The sequence below is a fragment of the Quercus lobata genome, chromosome 9 (assembly GCF_001633185.2).
Source record: "Quercus lobata isolate SW786 chromosome 9, ValleyOak3.0 Primary Assembly, whole genome shotgun sequence".
Lineage (NCBI taxonomy): Eukaryota > Viridiplantae > Streptophyta > Magnoliopsida > Fagales > Fagaceae > Quercus > Quercus lobata.
In genome coordinates, this window is record NC_044912.1 from 10909515 (window position 1) to 10936431 (window position 26917).

A 26917-nucleotide genomic window follows, 5' to 3' on the forward strand; every position below is an offset into this window, starting at 1 on the left:
GGGGTTCTCTCTGGAAACTCTTTACATTTTGTAAGTATAAAGTTATTTATAGTAGGGTATATAAGGAATTTGAAAAATCATTTTTTTACAAAACAGGGAGTTCTGGTGACTCACTTATGACTAGGACAAGTTGCGAGTTTCAATCACGAAATAATTGACTGGCCACTCATCACTTGAATTACATACACATTCACAGTAGTACAACATAAGAAGCATTACATTTTTTTTGAGAAACAAGAAGCATTAAATTAAATAAGGAATCTAGCCCACTCATCAAAGCTGCCAATATATATATTGAATTGAAATGACACATAACACATTCCCAAAAGTACGGTATAAGAAGCATGAAATAAGGCCCCAACCCAATTTTTTGTTCATAAAAAAAATAAATAAATAAGCATGAAATAGGATGCTTGTGATAAATCCAAAAATAATATAAATATTTTCTTTTTTTTCTTTCTAAAAGTTGGGTTTGAGGATAACTCGCTCATTATCTATAGATATTTTCAACTAAGAATGGATTCATTTCACATTTTTGTTACATGCAACTTATAACACCAAAAGACTTCAATTAGAACACTTATAACATAAACATTATTATTACCAATCTTCAAAAACATACTGTGTAGTATTAATGTTATGTTACTGTTCGATTATAATATATACAAATGAGGGATAGTTGTATATTATTTTTTGTTCGGCTCACCTGGGCAGATCTTAACATTTTTTAATGGGTAGAAAACATGTTTTCTACCCATTAAAAAATGTTAAGATCTTAAGACAGATAACAAAATCTTAAGATATAACTTATCAATGTACAGCCGTAAAGTCAAAATTAAGATGGATAATGGACAAGCACATGGAGTAAAATAAAGCTAAAAACCGTGTGATTGATGTCAATACCATACATTAACGTTATATTATAATTGTGAAGAGATGGATTTGCCAACAGACATGTTCTATTCACCCATGACGGGAAGACCAATGGAATCTAAGTCCAAGTTTCAATTTATTATTTTTTAAGTAAAAGAAAGAATTAAATGGTTTTTTTATTAAATAAAAAAATAAAAAGAAACAGAAAAATGAGAGAATTAAATGGAAAGAGAACAGAGCAAAAGGACAAAACTAAGTGGGATTTTTTTATAGCTACGATAGAACCTTATGTAAAATTTTCCCCCTCAAGGCTAAGAATCACTAACTCTAATACCATGTTAATATAAATCGAAGGAGAGAAATATTGTAGTGACGCAGAAGCATAAAATGAAAGAGGGAGAGAGAGAGAGAGAGAGATTAAACACATGAGAGTTAAATGGTTTAGTTGTATTATGTGTAATGATGTACAAATAATTCTAAAAGTTTATATAGAGTAGTAGAGTTTAGGGTTAGCTTTAGATGAGTTGTACACTAAATTAGCCCTCTTAGACCATTACATAATAAATAATAAACCTAAATATATTTGTCTAATGTGAGTAAGGTGTCGTATGATTCTAATAATATGGACTTCTAAAGATATTCTATACGAGAAAATTTGTAAATGATACTTAAAATTTTTTTTTATAAAAAATTTCAATATATGACAACTAACATTTGCTTGCGATGAATACCACTTTTAATTATATCTCAATTCTAATATGACAAATTATGAATAATAAATAAAACAAATAATTACTTGATATGCAACATTAGAATTATTGACAAAAACTGTGGAAGAACTCTGTTGTATATTCCAGTCCTCGGAAATCACGCCCAATGGAGGCTGCACGATTCTAATATGACAAATTATGAGTAATAACTCAGTGGAGACTGCGTGTGATCGCTGCTCACTTCGAAGTGCTTACACGTGTGGCACAAAATACGCTTTTGTTTTTGTCACAAGTGTTTTATAACGTAAGCAAAGGTTTGAAGTGAACGTCACGTTCATGTCATCACCACTTTTGTCTTATATTTTTCTCACTTTTTAGAAGCCGTAATAGTTTAAAAAAAAAAAAAATGAGTATTTATTTCCCTTTACTATTTATTATTAGTAGTAGTAACGCGGAACTAGGTTTGAAGATTCTTCCCATGCTCCATCTCTGACTTTCTTTTCCTATTTTTTTAGTCTTTTTGTGGCTTTGGTTGGACCTCTATGACCTTCATCAATTCAAAAAGTAAGAGAGAGAGAGAGAGAGAGAGAGTTGGCATATAGTTTAAGAACTTGAAGGAAGGAGAAGAAATGGTCAGCAATTGGACTTAGCTCTCGTCTTTGAACTTCTATTACTGTTCCTATTCCTATGACCAAAGACCGGTCTCAATGAGGAAAATCCACTCGGCATTTCTTTGGTCAAACTTCCTCTCTCTTTTTATACATTCAAATTTTGCACATTCCTTAAATACCAGACTCCCTCCTTCCTCAGCCTTTCATCTTTCTTTGTTCATCTTCAAAGTTTCAGCCTTTATTGCATTCTTTTATCACTTTCAGTTTCTGTTTTGTCTGTTTGTCTTAAACTATTATTTTGGATCTCTTCAAGAAACCCGTATACAAAAACAAAAAAACCTTTTTTTAATCAGTGCCCAAGTTTTGCAGCTAAGCAAAAGCAGCCTCTTTTTTTACCATAAATTCTCAAAAAACAAACTCATATTTTGGCTTACCTTCCATATGCTCAATATTCTAGCTTCCTCATTATATTGGCTCTTTGTCTAGTAGCACGTTTTTGGCGTAAGATTGATTTATTCCAGTTTCTCATGCTTCTTCTTCCTAACATATATAAGCAACCAGTACTTCTAGCAATTTGAACAAAAGCAGCTTATTAGCACTATAGGCTGTATTTGCTCAAACATTGTCTATATCCTTATATTTTTGTGTGGTTTATAAATGGATAACATGGGAGACTGGGAGCAAAAGAATCTCATAAGTGAGCTAGCACAAGGCTTGGAGCTAGCTAGGCAGCTCCAAATCCATCTCAATGTGCCATCTTCATCACATGAGGCTCGTGAATTCTTAGTCGAACAGATCTTATCTTCTTATGAAAAGGCACTTTCAATGCTCAATTTGAGCAGCTCGGTTAGTGAGCCACAAGCCATAGGAGGTGCAATTCGAATGTCCGAATCTCCACCTTCTCTAACGGGGAGTCCACGAAGTGAGGATTCAGATCGAGAACTCAAGGATCAGGAGCAAAGAGATGCCTCCAGAAAGAGGTAAGTAAAAAAGCTATATAACGAGGAGTTGACTTTAGTCTTGTGTAAATTTTGGGGTATAAATATTTGGACTTTAATGTTTCAGAAAGACCTTGCCAAGATGGACACGACAAGTAAGAGTTAACCCTGGGGTGGGACTTGAAGGACCTCTTGATGATGGCTTTAGTTGGAGGAAATATGGGCAGAAAGACATTCTTGGAGCCAAATATCCCAGGTACAACATTTTTCCTTAATTCTATTTTGGTTAATATATAGTACTTTGAATAAGTTGATAACAAGCTTTGTGTGGTTTTTGAACAATAACAAGATTGTCCATAGTTCATATCCATGTGAACTATAACAAGATTATTAGTATATAACTTTAGACGGAACTAAAAGCACAGAAACCACTTTTTCTTGTCCTTGTGCTGTATTATCTGACTTACCAGAAGCAGAAAAAACAAAGGCTGTAAACCTGACTTTTTCTCTGGCCAAGTATTTCATGATTGCTTTGAATAATTTAGGTCATAGATATACACTTAAACATATGGTTGTTTGCATGCCTCAGTTAAGATTTAACTGAATTGCGTACTTGGACTTATTATTAGCCAACATTTGTCAAGGCAGAAGGGGAAGATAGAGGCCTAAAAGAGCATGGTTCCCCACAAGTTTTTGAAAAATTTATTCATCTATTTTTAAAATATAATTATCAATAAAAGTTTTGTGTTCCATGCACCCCCAAATATGCTCCTCCCTTAAATTCAAATATTCAAGTGGTTGGAATTTTCAAGGAAGCATAAATTATTTCATAAAATCATAAGAATATTACATAGAGAATATATCCATTCATATTCCTGATTTTTTTTTTAAATATTTAAAGTGCTTAATGTTGAAAGGATGATTTCTAATTAAAACTGATAATATTAAAATTTAAGAAGAAAAATTGAATCAGGAACTTTTTTTTTAGAGGTGTTACTTTTATCTTTTGTCATGGAAAGTATGAAGCGTTTCACTTATAATTTTCTAAACATGCATGCACTCACATATATGCATGCACGCATGCATGGATATAAAATGTAAAGGTATCCGTATGTGTATATTAAATTTAGTTATGTATTACCCTCACAAGATTACTTAGAGAATGAATTCATTGGTCTGAGACGTAATATAAATTTGAAGGTTTCAAGTTCAATCCACTATATTATTGGTCCTTAGATTTTTGTGTTGCCTCATCGGTGAGAGTAAAATAGTTTGACCAAATATTGTGATACCTCTTCCTTTTTATATATATGTTTTGATACTATAGTTAGCCCCCTAAAAAATCCTCATTGAGCCCTTGCCGACAATTCAAGATTGTTAAATGTTAAAAGCATTTATGGTAATTGCACTGATGCTTAATTATATAGTTATATGTCATGTTTCCTTGTTATTAGCATATTATATCGGATGCATCGATCAATATATATATGGCATGCTGCATCAATAAATTAAAGAATTATATCATGCTCATTTGTTAAGCTCTTACTCTTCGTTTTAGGTTTCTAATCTAGTGACACCACCTAATAATTAAGGCACATCCCTCCAAATTAAATAGCTGCCCTTTGATGTCAAGCAACATATAACTAATACCCTTCTCAAAAAGTTGGCGGCCGGTCATTCTCTATTTCATTTTGGAATATATGTTGTTTATTATTACTATTTTTATTTTTATTTTTTTAGATATGATAAGACTTGAACCTATAACATCATCTCTATTATTATTACTCTTTACTATTATGTGTAAATATCAATGAATTTCTTGTTTGTATTTGCAAGATTTGCGATTAAATCTTTTATTTAAAGATAAGAAATATTAGCTATTGAACTAACTAAAATCTACCAAATATGATCCTATTTGAAAAGTTAATAAATAGGTTATTGATAATAGTTTTTATTTGCCATTATTTGGAAAGCCTACACTTTTTTTTTTTTCATTATTCTATTTGAATTTAAATTAAACTAGACGTTTTTATTTAAAATACCGTATATTAGATAACATCATTTAAAAAAAAAAAAAAAGATTTATTAAATCCATCAACAATATGGAAACAAGAAGCATAACCCCTTTAAAAAGTTGATTTTTTTTTTTTTTGTTAAGAGTCTTATAGCTCTATTAATTAGAATTTCTTTATATTTCTAATAGAGATATTTAATGTTCAATTGTCTTTTTCCCTATTGTACTATTACTTTTTTTTTTTTTTAAGTTGAATTTTCTTAAAGAAATACCAACATGAGAGAGGTAGGAGAATTATAACCTATTACTATTAGACTTGTGGCCCAAGTGGCTATGGAAGCAAACAAACAACTGCAACGTTTACACCTGTGGCCCAAGTGGCCGGGGAAGCAAACAAACAACTACAACCTTTACACCTGTGCCCCAAGTGGCCATGGAAGCAAACAAACTATAACCTTTACACTTAATTATATGGCCAAGTGGTAAAGAAACTATTCTTTCATGTGGTCCTGATGAGTGGTGTTCAGGGAACTCTTCCTTCATGGGGTCCTCATTAGTGGTGGGTTCAGGATTTAGCGCATGGGACATTACAATTTTAAAATAAAAACCAATAAAATTTTGCAATGATGTGAATCTTATTCTGTCCTTATACAACTTTTTTTTGTTTTACCTGAACAATAAATTGCTCCAACTTGCAGAGGCTACTATAGATGCACACATCGAAATGTCCAAGGTTGTTTGGCTACAAAGCAAGTTCAAAGATCCGATGAAGACCCAAATGTGTTTGAAGTCACATACCGAGGAAGGCACACATGTGCTCAAGCCTCAGCCACCCACACAGTTCCTGCTCCAGCATCACCTGAGAAGCATGAACCAATCAACAGCGTGAACCCTCCTCAGCTTCAAAGCCTCCAACCACAGCAAGCTCAGCAACTATCCCAAGAAATGCTCTTGAACTTCAGGGAAGCCCTCAAAGTCCAAACTGAAAACTTAGACAATGCTCACCAATACCAGCAACCATTATTTCCTTCGTTTGGTTTCCCTGCTGCTGCTTCTACATCGAACGTCAAGGTTGAAAACCAAGTGTTCCCGAACTCCCTGATCGATAACAATTTTGAGGGAAGTTTTTCTCCTTCATTCATGTCTCCTGCAACATCTGGAACTAACTATTTCACTGTGTCTCCAACTGGGGTGAATAGCTTTGGATCAGTGCACCAGAATTTGCAGACTTCTGAGTCTGCTGCAACTTCAACTAAAAACTCTCCAACCGCTGCTTTGGATTTTCCATTTGATCAGGATTTTGACCCCAACTTCACATTTGGGAGCTCCGGATTCTTTCCTTGACTGCATGCTTCACTAAAAGAGCGAAGCTTGTCTACATACAAGTGGTGAGGTCTCCTAGAAAGAGAAGGAACTTTTGCATCTTACATATGTGTCGTATTTGTCATAATAAGCGGGTTGTGGGGCAAAAGTTTTTTTTTTTTTTTTTTTTTTTTTTTTTTTTTTTTTTTAGGGGTGTTGGTTAAAGAATTTTGGGTTGTGAACATAGATAGGTTGCAGTTTGCAAGTACTTTTTTTTTGGTTTTAAAATGCAAAATACACATTGATATATTTGCTCCAAAAAGCTTAATAAGTACTTTAAAGATGTTGACCTGATAATGATTGTATGTTCTGCTTAGTAGCAATTTTGATTCTTTAGATAATGGGGGATAAAAGTATAGGAAAGCGTGTAACATCCTTTTGATAGTCTAATGTGTAATTTTTTCCCAATTTAAATTCAGATAATTAGTCTGATTAAATGGTTCAATAAGATCTTGTTGAATGGTTACATTTTTTTTTTAACAAATACAACATAGCACTCAGGGTATTCATCTTTATGATCTGAATTTATGGCCTTTTGCTATCAGACTGATAATCTATATCAGACTAATTATCTGAATTAAAAAGAGTGCATTTGGTTCAACATTTCTAATTTTTAGTTTTTTAAAATTGCGTTTTGTTATTGCTGCTCACCTGATCCAATGCACAAACATAGAAAAACCATATTATAGGGCCCAAAAAAGCACGATAACAATAACTTTACTAAACATACTAAATTTAGTTTGAAACCACAAATGTGTATTTTTTTGGTTGCCCAAAAAGCGGTAACCAAATGGGTACTCAGTTGTTTCCAGTGCCATTGAATCTCAAAAGAGTAAGGGTTCGTTTGGATACAGCTGAAAATTGAAAACTGAAAAATACTGTAACAAAATAATTTTTAAATGTGTAAATAATATCGTGGGACTTATTTTTAATGAAAAAGTTACTGAAAAGTGTAGTTTGTGGGACCCATGAACAGTGCACGAGAGCACTATTCATAGAAGAAAAGTCAAAAAGTTACGGCTGGGAAAAAAAAAAAAAATCTAAAATGCAAATGTGTGTTTGGGAAGTGCAAAACCCGCTTCCCAAACACACTCTAAGTATATGTTTGGATAGAGATTATCCCATGTCCACGTTTGTACTGTAGCGTTTTTTTTTTTCTTTTCAAGCCCGCAATTGTTGACAAGTCAACTGTGAACAGTGCTCCCATGCACTGTTCACAGATCCCACAAATTACACTTTTTAGCAATTTTTTCATTAAAAATGGGTCTCACAGTACTATTCACATATTTAAAAAAATATTTTGTTACAGTGTTTTCAGTTTTTAATTTTAGCAAAATAAGTTCTGTCCAAATGGACCGTGAATTAGATTGCAAACAAATTAATTTGAAGTAAACTAATGCAAAGGTTCGCATTAAACCGATCAAAGCCTACTATCACATTAATACAAAATGGAATCAAACTTTAGTAAATATGATTAAATTGATTCAGAAAAGTTACAAGGAAACACTTACGAGCATAAATTTTTCACTGCCCTACGACCAACGGAAAGATCTCCTAGAGGTGTTTGTAACTTCCTGTAACTGCTTGAATCTTTTTGCAACATTGTCATTTATCTTCATTGCAGGTGTTGTTTTTGCCTTTGAAAACTATCGCAGGGATTGCTCCATTAATTCTTTTACAACCGTATGCTCCTTACTGCACTGCTTACTTATCATGCTCTTAACAATCCATGATAGATTTAACTAAGGATCATGTTAATGGTATTTTTAGAACAATTGTTGATAAATTATATTAAAAAGGTTTTTACATTACTATTATGAGAAATATAAAAAATTGTCAATAAAATTAATTGCTTTATTATTTTCCCATAAAAATATTTCTAAAAATAATTCCTAAACTAATAACCTTAGGCATTCATTAACATTTTTCTTTAATACTAAACATTTATTTTAGGTAAAGTTTCAAAAAAATCACGTGGACGTGGGAGTTTCTTCGATTCAAGTCTCATTGATTCTTTAAAGTACAAATCTGGGCTCTGAACCATTAAAGATCCAGCAATCATTACCAACGAAGGGACAAAGTTTTGAACTTCAAATGCTTGTAGATCCAGGCCCAGGTTTTTGTAAAAACTTATTGAATGTATACAATCCATTTTTAACATCGTTTAAGATTAATTGGGGCTCCACCCGTTGACCCAAAAGAAATTGATTGGGCTTTTGCTACTATATGATTGAAAACTCAGTAATGGACCTAGCACGAGTCTCATCTAAGCTAGGACCCATGCCACCTTAAACTAGGACACCATATCGAGCTGGGCCTACCACATCTTTATTATTATTATTATTTTTTGCTAAGTACTGGGCCTACCACCTTGCTCATTAAGAACCCCACCAACTTTTTTTTTGGTTCTTTTTGTTATGGTAGGAAAATCTCTAGTCATCACCAAATTTATTTATAGAATTGAATGCCTACCCATATCAGAATATTCTAGTTCAATCAAAACTTGAATTGAGTTAATAAATTCTCTTCTGAAATTAGTTAGTGGGCCTTTTCAAGGTATGCATTTATAAGGGAACATAACCCTAATTTGGTGCTGACTAGACTCGCACAAAGAAAGAAAAAAGGGAATTACCAAAATCTATTATAACTGGGGTGACAAATTTACCCTTAAATTTAACTTGAGAAGAGACAACCCAATTGAACCTAAACATCATATTGTTATTCACTCGGAGAATTACATTGCCCTTTCTTAAAGGATTTTTTTTTTTTTTGGTTATTACGCTCACCTCCCCTCTAGTTTGGAAAAAAAAAAAAAAAAAACTCATCATCTCTTCAAAAATACAAACTATTTATACTGATATTCTCTAGATAATTGAAAAAATGATTTTAGAAATCTTGAATTCCCTATTTTATTTTACTCTTAAATTTTCATCCACAAACCCTCTATTAGGAAATTTAAGGTTTTCAAATTTTTTTGTGTGGAATGTTTTAAAACATTTTTCCTACCATTTAGGGGAGGTCAATGTAAATAATTTATATTTTAGGAAAGGAGTGTGTAATAAATAGAAAACTTCATAAAGGTAAGTGAAATTTTCTCATGATTCACCATAACTTTTTATCACCTTATTTAGGTTATTTAGTTTAAGACAAAACTTAGGTATGGTACTTGTATTGTATCTTAGGTTCCTCTCGTAATATTCAATCATGTGGTTTTTTTCTCATGAGATAAAAGTGTATTTTTAGTTAATTATAGCCATATAACTGAATTTTAAGAGGACTTAGGGAAAAAAACTTAAGTATTGTATCTAAATTTTTCCCTTTAGTTTATACATGTAAAAAAAAAATTAAATTATTAATTGTTTAAAGTTTTATTTTTATTTTTTATATTACAGTAGATGAAAATTTGAATCCTGATTCTCCTAACTAATAAATGAGGGAAAATTATGTTATTGAGTTACAAATCTCTTGATACTTTTATATAATTTATCGTTTAAGTTTAATAAGTTCATAAATATAAGTTTTACCGAAATAGCACTAAATATAATGTGATCTCTCCTTTAAAAACACCATGAAGTGTTAGTTGATTACAAGGAGGGTTGGTTTATGTCAAAAGTTCTAATTTTGTACAGACTTAGTCCATCCAAATGGAGAAAGTATGAAACGAATTGAATTTATCTAGTTTTAAACTGGTTCCTTCATTTTTACTTTTTCAAACACGCAACTTCTTTTCTAATAGGATGGTTGTCTTCCAAGGGGGGGGAAGGGTCGTCACATCAATGTTCGATGTAGTAGGAAATTTGAGTCTCTTGGCCCACTTCACCATTGAAGTTATGTCTATTTTTGCTAAATTTCGAGATGTCCATAAGCTACAATCCTATTTACCTAGGAGTTGGTGAAGGGCATGAAAAAGGAAGTTAATAGCATAGCCCATATATGGATACATAAAAGTGAAGGTATTATAATCTTCATGGCATTCAATTTCAACTCCCCAAATATGTCAATTTCACCGTAGGTCGTAGCCCCATCCTTGTCAATAGAGTGGTATTTAAAAGTGGATCATATTATCATTATTAGTTTGCAACCATTACGTACAAAGCGATTTAAGCAATGATAACTTCATAATTTGTGGATGAATATTCTTCTTGTGTAATCCTCCATTGGTTTTATGATTCTTAATCAATCAATCTTCGTGAAAATCAAAATACATTTTCATTCCACTGTGCTTTAATTACCTCTTAAAGATCCAGAACACGGGTCCATCCTATTTTTGCTTGCATTATTTCAAAAGTTAGGGTTTTCATTGTGGAACTAAAACTTACGATATTGTAGATACCTAGATTCATCACAATACTACTACTAGTACTAGCTAGACAAAATTAGTTAAGGCAGCAGCTAAAAAAAGGTTAAGCATTAAAATCCACACACATACATGAATGTCATAACTCAAGATTACACAAAGTTGGGGTAGACTATCCCCACTATGAATTTAGGTTAGAGAGACAATAAGAATGTCCAAACCTATTACAATAGGCCATAATAAAAGGCATACAATTATTGACGAGATAGTGTTACCCTACTCTAAATTAAATAGGTCAGACAGACAATAAGAATGTCAAAACCTGTTGGAGTATGTTTAAATACAGCATTAATTAAGACAATTTGAATATCAAGTATTTCTCCTCATGTGAGTACAGATATTAACACAATATTATTACACAAGTTTTATTGAAGTAGTTACTTCATTAACGGGTGTGACTTAGTGTTAGCATTAATTTCGAAACCTAATCATTAGCATATAAAAGAGTGCAACTCTTGTAAACATATAAAAATAAGGGTCATGCTAATGAGTGCTCTTAGAGTAATGGTTAATAATCTATTTTAGAAAAATTTTGACATAATTTTTATGGGAAATGAAAAAAACTATCAAAACATTAATTGTTTTTTTTTTTTCCCATAAAAAATTTTTTTAAGTGGATTGTTAACCAGTGTTCTAAGGGCATCCACTCGCATTTCCCTAAAAATAATAATGAAATCTGAGTTTAGTTGAATCTTGGACATAGGTGTCTTTTGATTTTACCATTTGCACACAAAAGATATTTCAATTAATTTCAAGAAGCAATTATGTGTTTGTGACATTGATTGTTTCCTTTATAGAATAATTAGGGTTTAAATCCTTTCTTCCCCACTAAAACAATTAAATTACTAAAAAAATCAATTGAATAATTTTATAATATTTTATGGAATATCAGGTCTTAATTTAAGAAAAAAGTATTTATAGTTGTGGAAATATATAAACCCTGGTCGATTCTTTGTATTATTAATATCAATGTTTAAAGCTAAGATAAGATCGGTTCCAACAAACTCTATGCTGCCAAAAGGATAGGGTTCTTTGAAGTTGGAAGGAATTAATAACTCAAATACTTAGCAAACTTACATTTTTATTTTTTAGGCTCGTATCTAACATTAGACTAGGGGAACATTCAGAATTTTTAAAACCTATGTTACATCTAGTGCTAGATCTGATTGGGTAGGCTTCTTCATGATATTAACTAATATTGCAGATAATAAATGAGGTGAGGAACCAATGGTCGGCTGCCACTTTTGCCATGCATGTCTTGTAGGGAATTGTATGGTTCAAGTATTTAGGGATATATAGATTATTCCAAGTCACAACTCACAAGGAAAAATTCTCTCAAAAATAAAAGGAAAATGTTAAAGATACTATGAAACTTACCGTATAATCTTTACAAACTAACTTAATAATGAATGTGATTAATATATTTCAAAATATAATAAATGAATGTTAACATTACTTTTTCATGATTGGTGAAATATCAGAGTATAAAGGCTATGTAATAAATTTTCTAATATCACTTTTGAGTCTAAGAGTAAGTGTAGCAGTAATCTGAGTTGTAGAATTGAAATTTCTCCTTTTTTTTTTTTTGGAGAATCGATTGAAATTTCTCCTAATTCAGCTAATTTATAAACTTACACCTGGAATAAGATTTACCAAGTTCTAGAATATTACAAATAATAGGGTAAAGCTTGGATCAACATTTTTCAGCAATAGTAACAATGTCTTGCTGATCATGGCCAAAATAAATTACCAAATGTATTGTCTAATACTTCAATGTTTAACGAATATCTTAAAGGCATTGGTTTAAAAAATATTTTTTAAAAATTTTTTACGAAAAAAGAAAAAATAATTAATTTTTTATGGCTTCTTATATTTTCCATGAAAATGGTGTACAAAGTTTTCCTAAAATAGTATTAACAATTGTCCTAAGAGTACTCGTTAACAAGACTCTTATTATATAAGTCTAATAAACTGATGTTATCACCAACCATTAAAAAGAAATTCATATATTTTTATCATGAATGTTACTAAAGTGATATCAATCAAATTCAATTTCATGTTAATTTATAATCATTTTGTAGTAAAACTAGAAATAAGTTTAACATTATCCTTAAGATTTTGATAGAAAACATTTTGTCAGTATCAACCTTTTCTTTTATGGATAGGGAAAAACATATTATTGAACATTTGTCTATGGTTAAAATACGCAACAATAAAAATAGTCACCCTTTTTAAAGCAATTACACCACAAAGTTTTTCTTTCTTTCTTTTTATAAAGTAATGTTTCTTCAATAATGAGATATAAACATGTTCATGCACCTTGAAGTTTTCATCTCCAAAGCTGTGTATACATTACATGCATGCACGTATTAGATGTTGCTTCACGGATGGTAGATGAAGACATTTAATTGAACTCTCTCTCTCTCTCTCTCATTGTGGACATTTAATTAGAACTTTGGAAATGAAAATTGAAATTCATAGATTGACTAAAATATTGAGAACTCAGTTACAAGAGGGTTACACTACCTAATATAGTAATACAGGTCATTTTCTATCATAGAAAATGACCAGTATTACTAATAAAGTTCAGCCTCGTTTAGAAAAAAAAAAAAAAAAAAAAAAAATACAGGGTCATGACTGATTAAAAATTACAAATGTAGTTAATAGGAATGTCGGTAAATGCCTTTCCCACATTCCCCTTTATTAGTGCACTTCTTCAGCTGATAGTGAGAGACAATGGTCTTGTTAGGGTTGAGACTCATCAAATTATCTTAGTGGACTTGGCAGAATGTTTGCTGAATTTGGTGAGCGAGTTCCTCGGCGCTGAGTTGACATTCAATTCCAATCTATTAATCAAAGACATACCCAATCATTAGCTTTCAGTTTTTGTTAATGAATTTAATCTAATCAAAGCAATGTGTGTACATAAAACAATTCTTCAATAAATTAATATATGAGGACAATAACTTGAAGGTACCATAGTTTTCTGCAACATCTCGTGGTTTCCAAGACGTGCATTAAACTTTAATGGTCAGTGCAGTACAACGAAAACGCCAGTTTTAACAGATATGGACTTCGAAATAACTGCAAATCAACCATGCACACAATTTCCTCTGAATATATTGCCTTGCACAAATTTCCTCGTTCAGTGTTTCAGTGGCTCTTTTACTCCGGAAGTGCACATGCGTTGGATATTGAGACGTAACAAATATTTGGTATATGTCAACATCTAAACAGATCTAATACTTTTGTATACTGGACTCAGGTTCTGTTCTATATATACAAATTTATGATTTTGAACTACCTCTAATTTTTGCAGAGTTGTCTATTTAAAAGCTTATAGACAATAATTTCAATGCCTATGAGAGAGAGAGAGAGTGAGGAAATGAATTAAATGAGGTGCATTTTCATAGATTCCTAAATTATTAAGGAAAAATATTAAAGACATTATACACACACATATATATATATATATATATATATATATTTCTTCTTTTAGATATTATAAATTTTATTACATAACTTTTAAAAATTAATGCGATAATTAATATTATTGGTGAATTTTAAAAACACAAGAAACGAATATTTATATATTTATTTTTTTATTAGTAACACATTAGTTTATAAAAATTATATAATATAATTTATAGTATCCCTTGTACCCTTTTTGAAGACAACAAATGCCTCGAGCCGCCCCCCCCCCCTCCAAAAAAAAAATGTTACTCTCTAAAAATAGTTATCATAACACTCCAAATTAATAAAATAAAGGTCTTGTTAACAAGTGTTTTTAGGGAATTTGTTAATGAACCATTTAAAAAAAGTTGTAATACCACTTCTATAAAAAGGGAAATGTTAATAAATGCTTTTAGGTAATTGGTTTAGGAACTATTTTTAGAAACATTTTACGAGAAAATAATAAAACAATTAATTATGTTGGCATTTTTTTATATTTCTCATTAAAATGTTGTTAAAACTTTTCTAATACGGCTTATCAGTAATCGCCTTAAGGGCAGCCGTTAACATCACCCTAATGAAAAATATATAAAGATGTCAAAAAATCAATAGTTTTTTACTTTTTCCCATAAAAAAAATTTTAAAATAGTTTCTAAACCAATATTTTTAAGGCACCCGTTAACTTTTCTCATAACATAAATTTAATATAAAAAGGAAAATTCCTAGTTTATATTGAAAGTACACAATAAACCTATAATTACCCATTAAAAATAACTTTTCTAGTGACTCTTTGATTAAAAGACATTAAAAATAAATAAAAAATATAAAAAAAGTTAAGAGTTGTGAAGATACTTTAAATTTCTACATATACTCAACACTAAAGTGAATTGTGAGCTCTCATTAAAAAATAAAAAATAAAAAGTGAATTGTGTGGGCGTATATATATATATATATATATATATATATATATATTAACTCTACAATGCTAATAAAAATCTTTTGACCTAAAATTAAAGCCCAAAAGAAAAAGGAAAAGGAAAAGAAGTGTGTAAAATTTTTAAAGCTGCAAAATAGCTGTAAAACTGTTTTACCTTAATGGTGAAGAAATTGAGCATGGTTTCGTCGACTGTACTGATCTTTACATGGAGAAGTTCAAGAGAGAGGTCTTCCAGGGTGGAAATTATTTTCATAGCTTGGCCAGGAATTGGAGGAGACACTGTCTTCAAAAGAAGGTTTGGACCTGAAAACTTCACCTCCACATCTGCGATTGGAGACTTTGAATTCGCGACGAGCTCATTGATATTATCATTAATATTGGAGGAAGTGGAAGAAGATGAAGGAGATGGCTCAAGTGAAGTAGCCATTGTGGGGGAGAGGTAACCTTGTTGCACCCTAGGCTTGTAAGGGCTAGTTGGCTGTGGGGTTCTTGGGCTAATGGGTAAGTTTAGTCTAGGGCTTAGAGGTGGTTTTCTAGGGCTAAGTGGTGAAGGCCTTGGACTTGAACTTGGAATTAGCCTAGGGCTTAGAACTTCGGTGTAAACTTTTCGTTGCTTCTTGGCCTCCAGCGATTGTAGAATTTGCTGCAACTCATTGATGTAATCGACCACCCCTCCAATTATCGATGCTTGATCTCCCTAAACCATAGAAGATTAAGTTTAGTAGAATTCAAGAGAAATAAATATATATCGTAAGAAACTTGGAAGAAATCAAAATGAATTATTGGATTTTAGTTGTAGTTTTTCTTAGATGCTTTGGTACAGTCAAAGCATGAATAGGAGTCCCAAAATTTATAATAAGGTGACCCTATCACTTCTCTGTTTTGCAAAGGAGCAAGTAAAGGCATCTTTGGATCATGTCTGCGCGTGTACGTTTTTGCATTTTTTTATTTTTTTGACTTGTGCATTGAGACAAATCTATAGTAACTCAGCAGTGAACAATAATTTGAATTTTTTTATTTTTTTCAATTTTCAATTTTTAGTAAAATAAGTGGTATTCAAATATACACTACAAATCTTTCTACATTTCTACCAAGTGCCTCATGCCTTTCTCTTCCAAAAATCGAATGAGTTTTAGGTATAGTTGAGAGCCAAGCAAGCATAAAATTATGTGCCAAATTAAGCCTAATGACTTTGCGTTGGTAAGATGAAGAGTAAAGCATATATAGTGATCCAAAAACTAACCCAAAATACACAGAAAAGTTTAAAGCCAAGAAAATAAAAGTTAGGTTGTGATCGACTTTAATTTTTAAACTTATTTATTTATGTACAATTTATTAAAATTTTATTTATTTTAAAGTACCATCGTAAGTTAAACAACTTCAAGAAGAAAAAAAATTCAGCAAAAAATCAAATAAGCTGTAGCTTACTCTTTTGACATAGAAGCAAGGCATAAGTGACCTCAACACAGACAAATGCTCGTTCATTTGCTTCCTTCGGTTGCGTTCCACAGTTATATGAGACACCTTTTGTTGCCCTTCAGGGTTTGCTTCCTCTGAGGAAGTCATAAGCTTCGGCCTCTTGCTGCTCTTTGGTGATATTTCAAGCTCAGTCTCCGACTCTTGCAAAGCACTGCAGGACGATGCGGATTTCTGAGAGACCAGTCTCGGCGTTTCTTCACCTGACCCAACCACAACCTCATCAACAGGTGGAAACTCCACCACACCCTCAAGGCTCTCAAAGATACTAAAAAGATCATTACTAAAAAGATCATCGCTGCCCAAGTTGCTCTCTCCGAACTCATTATCATCAAAGAAACCAGACAGACTATCACCCATATTCAACCCCAAAAGAAACAAACAAACTGCAAAGAGAAAGTGTCGGAAAAAAGCTTAGTTATTTGGTTTGAAAAAGTGGGGACTGACAAGAGGAAAAGGAAAAGGACCCAGATGGAAAAGTGGGGGGTGTGAGATTGTCAAGATCAAGAAAAAGGGGATACTAGAAGGAGTAAATAAGAGTGCTGAGTTGAAAGAGTGCTGAGTTGAAAGAGACTGAGCGTCGCCATCAAACTCTTCCTGAAGAAAAGCTGGTTTGGGTTCTCAAGTCTATAGTCTTAACCGTTAATTGTTGAGGAATCTCTCATGGGGAATTAGGGAGGCAGTGGAACTCAGAATCCCAAGAAAATGGAAAACCAGGAAATAGTAAACAGATTAGACTTTTAGAGCTATAAATCAAAGAGAGAAACGTTGAATGCGGGAGAGAAAAAGGGTTTTATAATATATATATAACAAAGAAAGTATTGAAGAACACTAGTACTGTTTTTGATATTTTCTATGCACAATCGTAACTAGGGCGCGTCAACAACACGTTGTAGTCATTTATGTATCATTTATTAGTGAATGTTTGCCTCTACGTTCACGTTTTGTGTTTGTTTGTTTTTTTTTTTTTTTAATATGACCAGCACTTTTTCTACTATTTATAGGAGTATATAAGTGAACAGTATTTACGTGTGGATAATAACTTTTTTATTGTTTTCAATTTTTATTTTTTAGTAAAATAAACGAGATCTAAACACATCTTTAATTGACAATAATTCTAAAGATACCACAAGTCTTATTTCTAATGAAAGAGATTTAAAATTTAGATGGGACGTGGTCATTTTAAAAAGTAAAAATATTAAATTAATTAATGAGGTCAAATAAAACTAAACAGAAATTACATTTACAAAGAATGAAAGTTAATGACTGGAAAAAAAAAAATACAGAATGAATTGAAAATTAGTTAAAATTAGAAGATGTAAATTTATAATATAACCTTTTTGTTAAATCATTACTTGTTTTAAACTCATGATTTTGTTCTCCATTCTATGTTATGGATGCAATTAACTAGTTATAAAATACTCCAAAAGTAAAATAAATACGTGCTCTCTCCTCTTACATAATAGTTAGTCTCATTAATTAAATTTATAGTAATACTTATTATTTATGTGAGAGAGAGAGATTATGTATTTATGGTACTATTGGAGCATTGATTTTCAAGAAGTTGTTCTATAGTTTTAACAAAATGTCACAATAGTTGAAATGTCAGACCATCATAGGTTAAAATAAATAATAAAATATTGCACCGAACCCCATAATCGAAAACAAAAATATTGTATAAATGTTGTGATATTTTGTTGTGTCCCTACATTTTCTCATTTTCCTCCACCCTTTGTATCTCTCCTTTCCTAAGGAAGACCAAAGCTAGCTTAATAAGATAAAAAAGTCTTCAACTATTTAACATAATTAAAATACACATTTTGAACAAGACAAAAACACGTACATTATATGTTACATGGAAGAAGGATGGCTTCAAATGAGCTGGTTGAAAACCTCTGATCATCCAGCCATATTAATTTAAACATAGGTTTATATACATAGCTTAGGCCACGCATGATATGCATAACAAAATATTTGAAGGAGTCTCATGATTTTTTCTTATACTTAGTGATAGCAAAGGAAAATCTTAAGAAAGTCGTTCAACTTAATAGATGACTCTGTAGCGCCAACAAGACTAAAACTATGAAGGGCGTAACCTACAGAAGGCATTGGATGTAGTAATGGACCATTACCTAACGGCTACAAGAGTTGTCAAGTTATATATATTTTTTACACTAATGGCCCCTAATGATCATCTAAGTCCCTATAAAAGAGCTACCCGGCCGCCCCATTTGCAAAGGTATGAGACACCAAAACTTTACTTCTACTCTCCAATCTATTCTTTAAGGTTTCTTGATTTAAGCATCAAAGACCATAAAGTTGGTATCACGCTAGTTCCCTCCGATACCCCCTTTTTTTTTTTTTGGTAGAGTTTTGATAACCTTCCATCACCATTTTTTTGGATGAATCACCCATTGAAGATTTTGCATCATCACTTAGCATTGCCTTTGTCCTCCAACATAAGTTAATTACACACACACATTTATAAAGAGATGAAACCAAAGTTGTGTTTTAGAGAGGGGAGAGGGGGGGAGGGGGGGAGTATGAACCAAAAATCTAAGTAGAAGTGAGGTTGCGAGTTTTATGGGAACCGCATTTTATTTAAGTAAAATTGATGTTTTATCACATTTACTTTCAATGATATTATACTATTTAATAATTTCAATAAAATTAACATATAACTATATCCATCTTTAAATTACATATGTCCTCTATATACTTTTTTTTTTTTTTTTTTTTTTGTGTGTGTGTGCTGAAAATGTCCTTTATATACTAGATATGAATGCTTGATTGATATCAAATTATTGATCATATAATGTGGAGGTCCTTCCTAGAGACCTTGTAGCTTGTTGGGCCTAACTCCCCAACTAATTTATATGTTTTCTTGGGTATAGTCCATAATGGGAGATTCCAAAAGCAGATTGGCCTAGGATTAATGGTTTATGGTAGCAATATAGCATTTGCTTGCTCGAAATGTATCTATCTGAGAAGGATAGCTCACAGCCAAGAAGTCCCCTTTAGTGACCAAGCTTGATCACTATCTCCTAATATTATCACTCCATTTTCTTTTGTGTTTTCTTTCCCCTTGATTTTTGTTCCAAGCCCTCTACCTTCACCCCCTTTCTTCTTTTTATATCCTCCTCCTAATGGGCCCATCATGATGATGGAATATTCCACGTGTGTGTGGGTCCTTCCACTCTTGGGACCTGAGTGACTCTTTAGATTCAAGCCACTGTTTTAATATGTCTAATCATGAATTAGGAGTAGAACCCATGACCCTGCTATCAAAATTATTTTTTTTGTAACTTGTGCTAGACACCGGATATTGTGCCTGGCAAGTGGACTCTTCCAAAGCACTACTTTACATGCATCCTCGACAACAGTAGACTTTTGTTTGAGCGTTTCTGTCAAGGTAGCACCTCTTCTGTATAGCAACTCAGTGTTCACCTAGTCAGTGTTGATCAAGCTTGGGCCAACCCCAACTTCGAGTGTGCCTGGCTTGGGCTTAGCATGGGCTGGCCTTTTTGCCCTCCCACATATGATTTATGTGCAAATCATATGGCTCATCATAGATTTATGAAAAAGTAATTAAATAATTTAATATTTTAAAGCAGTTACATTAATTGTAACTTCAACTTTATCTTCTCTCTCTCTCCTTGTAGATTAATATGAAGCAAATGAATATATATATGTGTATATATATATATTGCATATTTTGTGACGCATAATGAACTTAGATTATTTCGATTTTTTTAATGTCATATTACAACATATTAAAGTGAATGTTTAATACTTCTATAGTGGCGATTTTAAATCCTGTATCCCATGCCTAGGCAAACAACTAGATTTTTATGGATTTATTATGAGTTAATAATATGGGTTCCTTGGGTTCATATTAATCCGTTGAGAAGCAAGAGCATCTAGCTATTTAGTGAAGATCTCTCTCTCTCAAAAAAAAAAAACAAACAAAAAAAAAGAAGAAGAAGGTAGTGAAGAGCATGACAATCTTAAATATTAAATCCGATGTATTTGGCGAGGCCTTTTCTAAGGTTAAGTGGGGGATCGGCAAAATATTTTGTTTCTAAAATATGGCTTTAGAAATGTCTATGATGCAGCAAGCCAGTTAAATGCCAAGGTGTCTACCGTTTTACAAAATGGTAATTGGGTCTGGAAGCCAGAAATATCTGAAAACTGCTTGTTTACCTTACATGGTCACACACACACACACACACACACACATATATATATATATATATATATATTTGTTGAATGCAAGAAGAGTATAGAGTAACTAGACTCCTGCTAATTCTTAAAAGTATAGTTGTTTTAACACTAGGGAAGCTGTTGGTACTAAGCAAAGATGAAGTAAATTGGTGAAAGTAGGTATGGTAATCGAGTGAAATTCCCAAACACTGTTTCATCACTTTGCTAGCCTTTAGCATTTAGTTGGTAATGGGATAGGAAGTTTAAATGGGGTTTTTTTGGGGGGGCACTAACTATGTGTTTTGTATGAGCTATTTGAAGTACATAAATCATTTATTCTTTCATTGTTCTTTAACCAGAAGAATTTGGAAGGAGCTTTTGAAGGGCTATTTGGTCAGCAACCCAAGTCTTGTATGGGATCAAGTTTTAAAGGTCTTTTATGCAGATTGGTATTGGGGCTGCTATTACCACATATGAGAAGAAAGAAATGGAAGAATCCATGAGAGTCTTTTTAAGTTTGAGGAAAGTATTTTACTTGTAATGATATGGGAAATCAGACTATGATGATGGCTAAACGGAAATTCTACATTCAACTATAAATAGGGTGTTATGTTATGATTGGGGTATTCCAATTCCTGATGTTAGTAGGAAGGCTTGAGTTTTTATGGTTTGTTTTGTTCTTGTTGTATATTTCTCATGTTACTTTAGCAGGGTTGTGACTTAGTACAAGTTATTGGTATATTGAATTGGATTTATAGTATAAGAAAGTATCTCATGTATCGGATATATATATCCTCCCTTTCACAATATATGAATTCTACACAAGTGTAAAGCTTAAATATTGTGAAAAGAAATATGCATATATATATATGATGTATGAGATAATTATTAATGTAATCTGGTAGAGATGTAACTTTGGTCTTGTCATTAATAAACTTTATTTATTAATAATATATATATATTTGTAGATTTTCTATAATTTTAGGTACAATACACCTACTATTTTCATAATATTAAATTAACTCTTTAAGTTGTGGGTTTCGATTAGTATAATTGATAAAAAAATTTGTTCTCAAATAAAAAATTTGGGGTTTGAACTCGGCCCACAACAAAAGCGCTCATCATGAAAAGGGTTTTCAAAGTTTGTGTTCATAGCTTTCATACAGTGTAGGTGTACATTTATTGCAAGGGTTTCCAAATTGAAGCCAAACATGTCAATGTACATCAACTCTACCGCAACTTCCTAGGAAACCAATTTTATTCTAGTATCACTTGTATGTCTCCTGACTTGGCCAAGAAAAGAACAACTAAGAATTTTGATGATCCTTGAGAGGATAGTAAATAAGATAAGGGTAAGGACGGAGCCAAAACTTGGAGTTAGAGAGGGCGATTTTACTGCTAGCTACGTGCGGCAGCTTTGGCCTTTGAGTCTACTGTTTTATTACTAAGGATTTTTGTTTAAAATTTTTTAAATGGTCAAGTTGTTTGTTCTGAGTAAAATAGATTGATTGGGCTTAATTTTTTTAGTTTTATTATTGGTAATTTTTGTTGTTGGGCTAATTTTTTTGGGTTTCTATATTTTGTTTTAGATTTAATATTAATTTTTTATGTCCTTAAAAAGGTAAAAAATGCTAAAACTACAAAATTTTTTACAAATTGCTAATATAATAAGTAGTTATTAATAAGTAAAAAGTGATATAAGCGTACGAACCAATAAGAATTTGCTACCTCAATAGTTTGTATAAATGTTGTAAAAACATTTGTGGCTATAATATTACTCTCAAAAAAATTGATGGCATTATTAAGGGTGGCGAAGTATAATTTTATTGAACAAAATTGCTAAATTTAGTACCTATTAATATGATAATATTTTTAAAAAAAAAATTTAGGGGGGGCCATTGCCCCCCAAGTCCAATAACAGCTCCGTCCATGTGATAAGGGCAATATGTGATTATTAAATTTATTTATGAAAAGTAATTAATTCATACAAACAAAAAGAAACACAACCACACACCACTTAGTTTTGGACAGGTATTGATTCATTGATTGGTTCAAACTAGAGGGTTCTACACTGTACTATATGTATTTATATTATATAGGACCCTACTCTAACTAGCAAGGTCCAATCCGAGCCAAATGCTTGCTGATACTTAGATTTTGAGCCTAGTTATGATAGGCTTAGGCAGATCTAGATAAGTCACTCAGCATTGTTGTCATAGATACATAAATTCAAGCATTACAACTACTTTCTCATTTATAGGTGGCCCTAAGTCTAACACTATGAATATAGGAATATGGGACAAAATTTTAAAACAAAGTTGCTATATAGTATAAATGCATTGGGGGTCCTTCAAGACAAAATTCAAGCATTAAACCTTCATTCAATTCCTCCCCAATCTGAACCAAAATTTTGTTTTTATTTTTTAAAAAGAAGAAGAAGAAAAACATCATTCAATAGCACCCACGAAATGTATGAGAAAAACATTATGACTACCATTAGTACTATTACACATTTAAGCTTTCATGCAGATGCTGTCAGTCTCAGCAGCATCTCTCTCTCTCACACCCATCGACTTGTTCATCATTTTGCATGCCGATAAGTAAGGGGTCGACAATTTCGGATTTATCGGGAGCTGTTCAGTCACAATCGTATCGGATGGATGTCTTGAGAGGGCCCATGCAAATTTTGGTTTGGTCCCACGGGCTTTGATTGTATATTAGATTTCCATGGCCCATTTGGCTTGTCATGTCTCCTTTCCTGTCACTTTTTTTTTTTTTTGATGAGATCCTTTCCTGTCACTTTAACCGTTGGGATGAATCTCCCCATTCAATTATTAGATTCACACTTTTTATAAGATTTTTACTAGGTTAAATTATATATTGTATCCTTTAATTTTGACAAAAATTCAATTTATATTAACTCATCCACTATTAAAACAAAATGTTGTCAATTAAAAGGTCCTTAATGGAGCTTTTTAAAAGGAAATTAACAGAGAGAATAAATTGCATAAATTTGAAAGTTATAGAATATTTAAATAAGGGTCATGTTAATGGGTGTCCTTAAAATAATAGTTAACAATCCATTTTAGGAAAGTTTTGACACAATTTGTATGGGAAATGGAAAAAACTGTTAAAACATTAATTATTTTTTTTCTCCTCCATAAAAGTTTTCTTTAAATGAATTGCTATCTATTTTTCTAAGAGCATCCGTTAACATTTCCTATTAAACAAAAGTATGAAGTTAGAGGTGTAAATTGAATTTTAGTCAGTTAAATGATTTAAATTTTTATTTAACCTTTTTGTACTATAATTCAAATTGTTATTTCTTTCTTTCCTTCTTTTTACAATCCACGTTTTCAATTAAAAATGACTGCATTGTTGTTTTAGATTTTAATTTTTGTAAAACGACAAGAGCTTGAAGTTTGGTCATAGATTCTGAAAAAGGATTTGTATTACACTATTTAAAAAAAAAAAAAAAAAACTTTGACCTTTTACTTAATAACTTTTCACTCCATGAAAGAATAGAGATGATTTTGCAATAAAAGAGATTAAATACCGATTATATAAACAGATTGATAGGTATATTGGAGACAATTATTACAATAATTTACAGTGTCTTCACAAATCAAATACACGCATAAAGATACACTATCCTCATTTACACGCTATGCATGTTCTTCAGGTTTTTTAAAAAAAAATTATTTTGTGTAATAATCTTTTTGCTCAAAATAAATAACTGTGAAGTAAAAGAATCTTGAAAGTTTGAAAATTCACACCATTGGTTTGCTTGCACTTGTTGGTGCTTTAAAAAACCATGCTTCAGTTTTCCAAGCAAAAAATAGTCCCCTCCAACGGTGTTTAAATAATTAAATTCACATATTTCTAACACCTTAAATTTTTGAAAGGACCAACAATTTATCATAGTGAATTTGATCATTCAATCATAACTCTAACATCACCAACTCATAAGGAAAGCAGTCGTTACTGGCTCCTCACTAACATCCTTCAATAATGGTTATAAAAACATAAACTTCACTCAAGAACTCATTGTGTTGGATTTTCTTGCAATTCACAAAGCCCACTAAGGCAAGAAACATAGACAAAGCAAGAAAATGACATCAAGCAAGGTAGATGCAGTGCTTTTCATTACCATGATCATTTTGCTAGCATTCTTTGATAAATTACCAATTATTTCATAAATTCAAATTATTAATAAAGATGGGGCATGGTCATGGACCAGACATGCTACAATAAGTGACACAGGGATTGCATTTATCAAATAAGCATCTTTCAAAATGATTGCAATGAACGTATTGGCAGTATTACACTATGACATTGAGGTGACAATGTTTGGCATGATTAACGAACACAACGCGAACATGACACAATACGTTCACAAAAAATTAAATAGAAATACAAACACGTAAAATATGTGTACAGATATATATACAAATACATAATGAACTTTAATTTGGACACTAATTAATTTAGCCTAATTAAAATTGTGCAATTATCAATCTCAGAAGAAATTATTCACTCTTATGGGAGAAGTTCTCCCTTCTCTCACAACTATTAGCCTATGAGAGGAGAGAGGACTCATCCCATAAAAATGGATAAGTTCATAAGGTAACGGAGTGAAACAAGAAGTTTTTGGATCTCATCAAGACATAAAATACTAAATATCATTCATTATAGTCATTCATTAGCCCTCTAATTTGGCACTTGTGGGAGAGAGAGAACTGGGCGTGGACCAAGATTATCTCCTTTCAGATGTTATTGCGAATATATGATATCATTGAAAAATTTTAAACAATATAACGGTAAATATATTTTAAATCTGTAACATTTAAACTAAAGATGAGAATGTTATGCTTAGGGATTAGAAAAAGAGGAAAACTACCTTAAAGTGGAAATGAATATACCTCTTCGCTCTTCATATTCATTTGATTTTGAAGTAGCTAGCAGGTTGTGGTAAGAAATTTAGGTTACTAATTACAAGGTCCCCACTCCCCAGATGTTTGAGACATTCCTGCAGCATGAGGTGGGCCAAAGCGTGTAAAGCGGAACCACATCTTATCTCATTGGTCACCATCTCCATTCTCCAGTACCAGTAGAGTCTAGAGATAAGAGACACAGCTAATTCAAAATTTTGTTTTCTATTGGAGCCCTGCCAAGCCAACAATAGCATTCAAGGCAAATTTTTGGGTACATTTTCGACATTGAAGTGGACACCTCAAACCTACGTCAACTTGTGTTTTGGGTCCTACTGTAATAACCATGCAAGCTACATGTACGACTAAGGGTCAGACTCTCTCTCTCTCTCTCTCTCTTAAATCACCATGCAAACTATAGACAAATGTTGAGTAGCAACCTAGTAGGAATGGACATATGATTGAATTTTGATGGGGCAGATCCCTCTTCATTCTCTCTTTCTCTTCCCCGCTTTTTTGTTCCAAAAGGGCTATGGTGACTAGAATGAATGAATTACATATAAATTTGTGTTGATGAGATCCAACACCTTCCTTCCTTGATGTTTCATTCTGTTACCATATAATTCTCAACTGCTATGAATGGTAGTTGCATTGGTTAGGCTATAAATTAGTTTGTCCAATGTTAGAGGTACTAAATTTACATGGTTCGGCTTCATGACCTACATTGACGAAAAAAAGTCTTAATAGCTACATTTTCATTATAATTTCAGTTATATATAGTGACAATGAACTTTAAATAGGGTTTATATAGGTTTTAAGAGTTAAGGTTAGGTATACATGGACTTACATTATAATTGGACATCTTAACTAATATCTCTAACATCTAAAGCTTAAAATCCTTCATAAAATAATATTATAATATTCAACCGCCAGATAGCCATATGTGTTGGATGAGTAAGCATTTGGATCATGAGCTTTACATACCTTAAAAAATATATGATGTACATTCTCTTCTGAGTTTACGAATAAACTCATTCAAAACCAAGCTTTAG

At 32.0% G+C, this 26917-nt stretch overlaps 2 protein-coding genes across 2 annotated transcripts; one reads left to right on the plus strand and one right to left on the minus strand.

Annotated features, from left to right (window-relative positions):
• The first annotated feature begins 2223 nt into the window (after positions 1 to 2223).
• Positions 2224 to 6651, plus strand: LOC115960625 (probable WRKY transcription factor 30). Its single transcript, XM_031079561.1, has 3 exons — positions 2224 to 3174; positions 3260 to 3388; positions 5845 to 6651. The coding sequence occupies exons 1-3, from the start codon at positions 2852 to 2854 to the stop codon at positions 6488 to 6490; spliced, it is 1098 nt and encodes a 365-aa protein (XP_030935421.1). The 5' UTR covers positions 2224 to 2851; the 3' UTR covers positions 6491 to 6651.
• A 6661-nt stretch (positions 6652 to 13312) lies between these two features.
• On the minus strand, positions 13313 to 17515 carry LOC115960470 (transcription factor SPEECHLESS). The gene is made up of 3 exons (XM_031079399.1): positions 16684 to 17515; positions 15410 to 15952; positions 13313 to 13711 (listed from the first exon to the last, which is right to left on the minus strand). The coding sequence occupies exons 1-3, from the start codon at positions 17089 to 17091 to the stop codon at positions 13637 to 13639; spliced, it is 1026 nt and encodes a 341-aa protein (XP_030935259.1). The 5' UTR covers positions 17092 to 17515; the 3' UTR covers positions 13313 to 13636.
• Positions 17516 to 26917: the final 9402 nt, after the last annotated feature.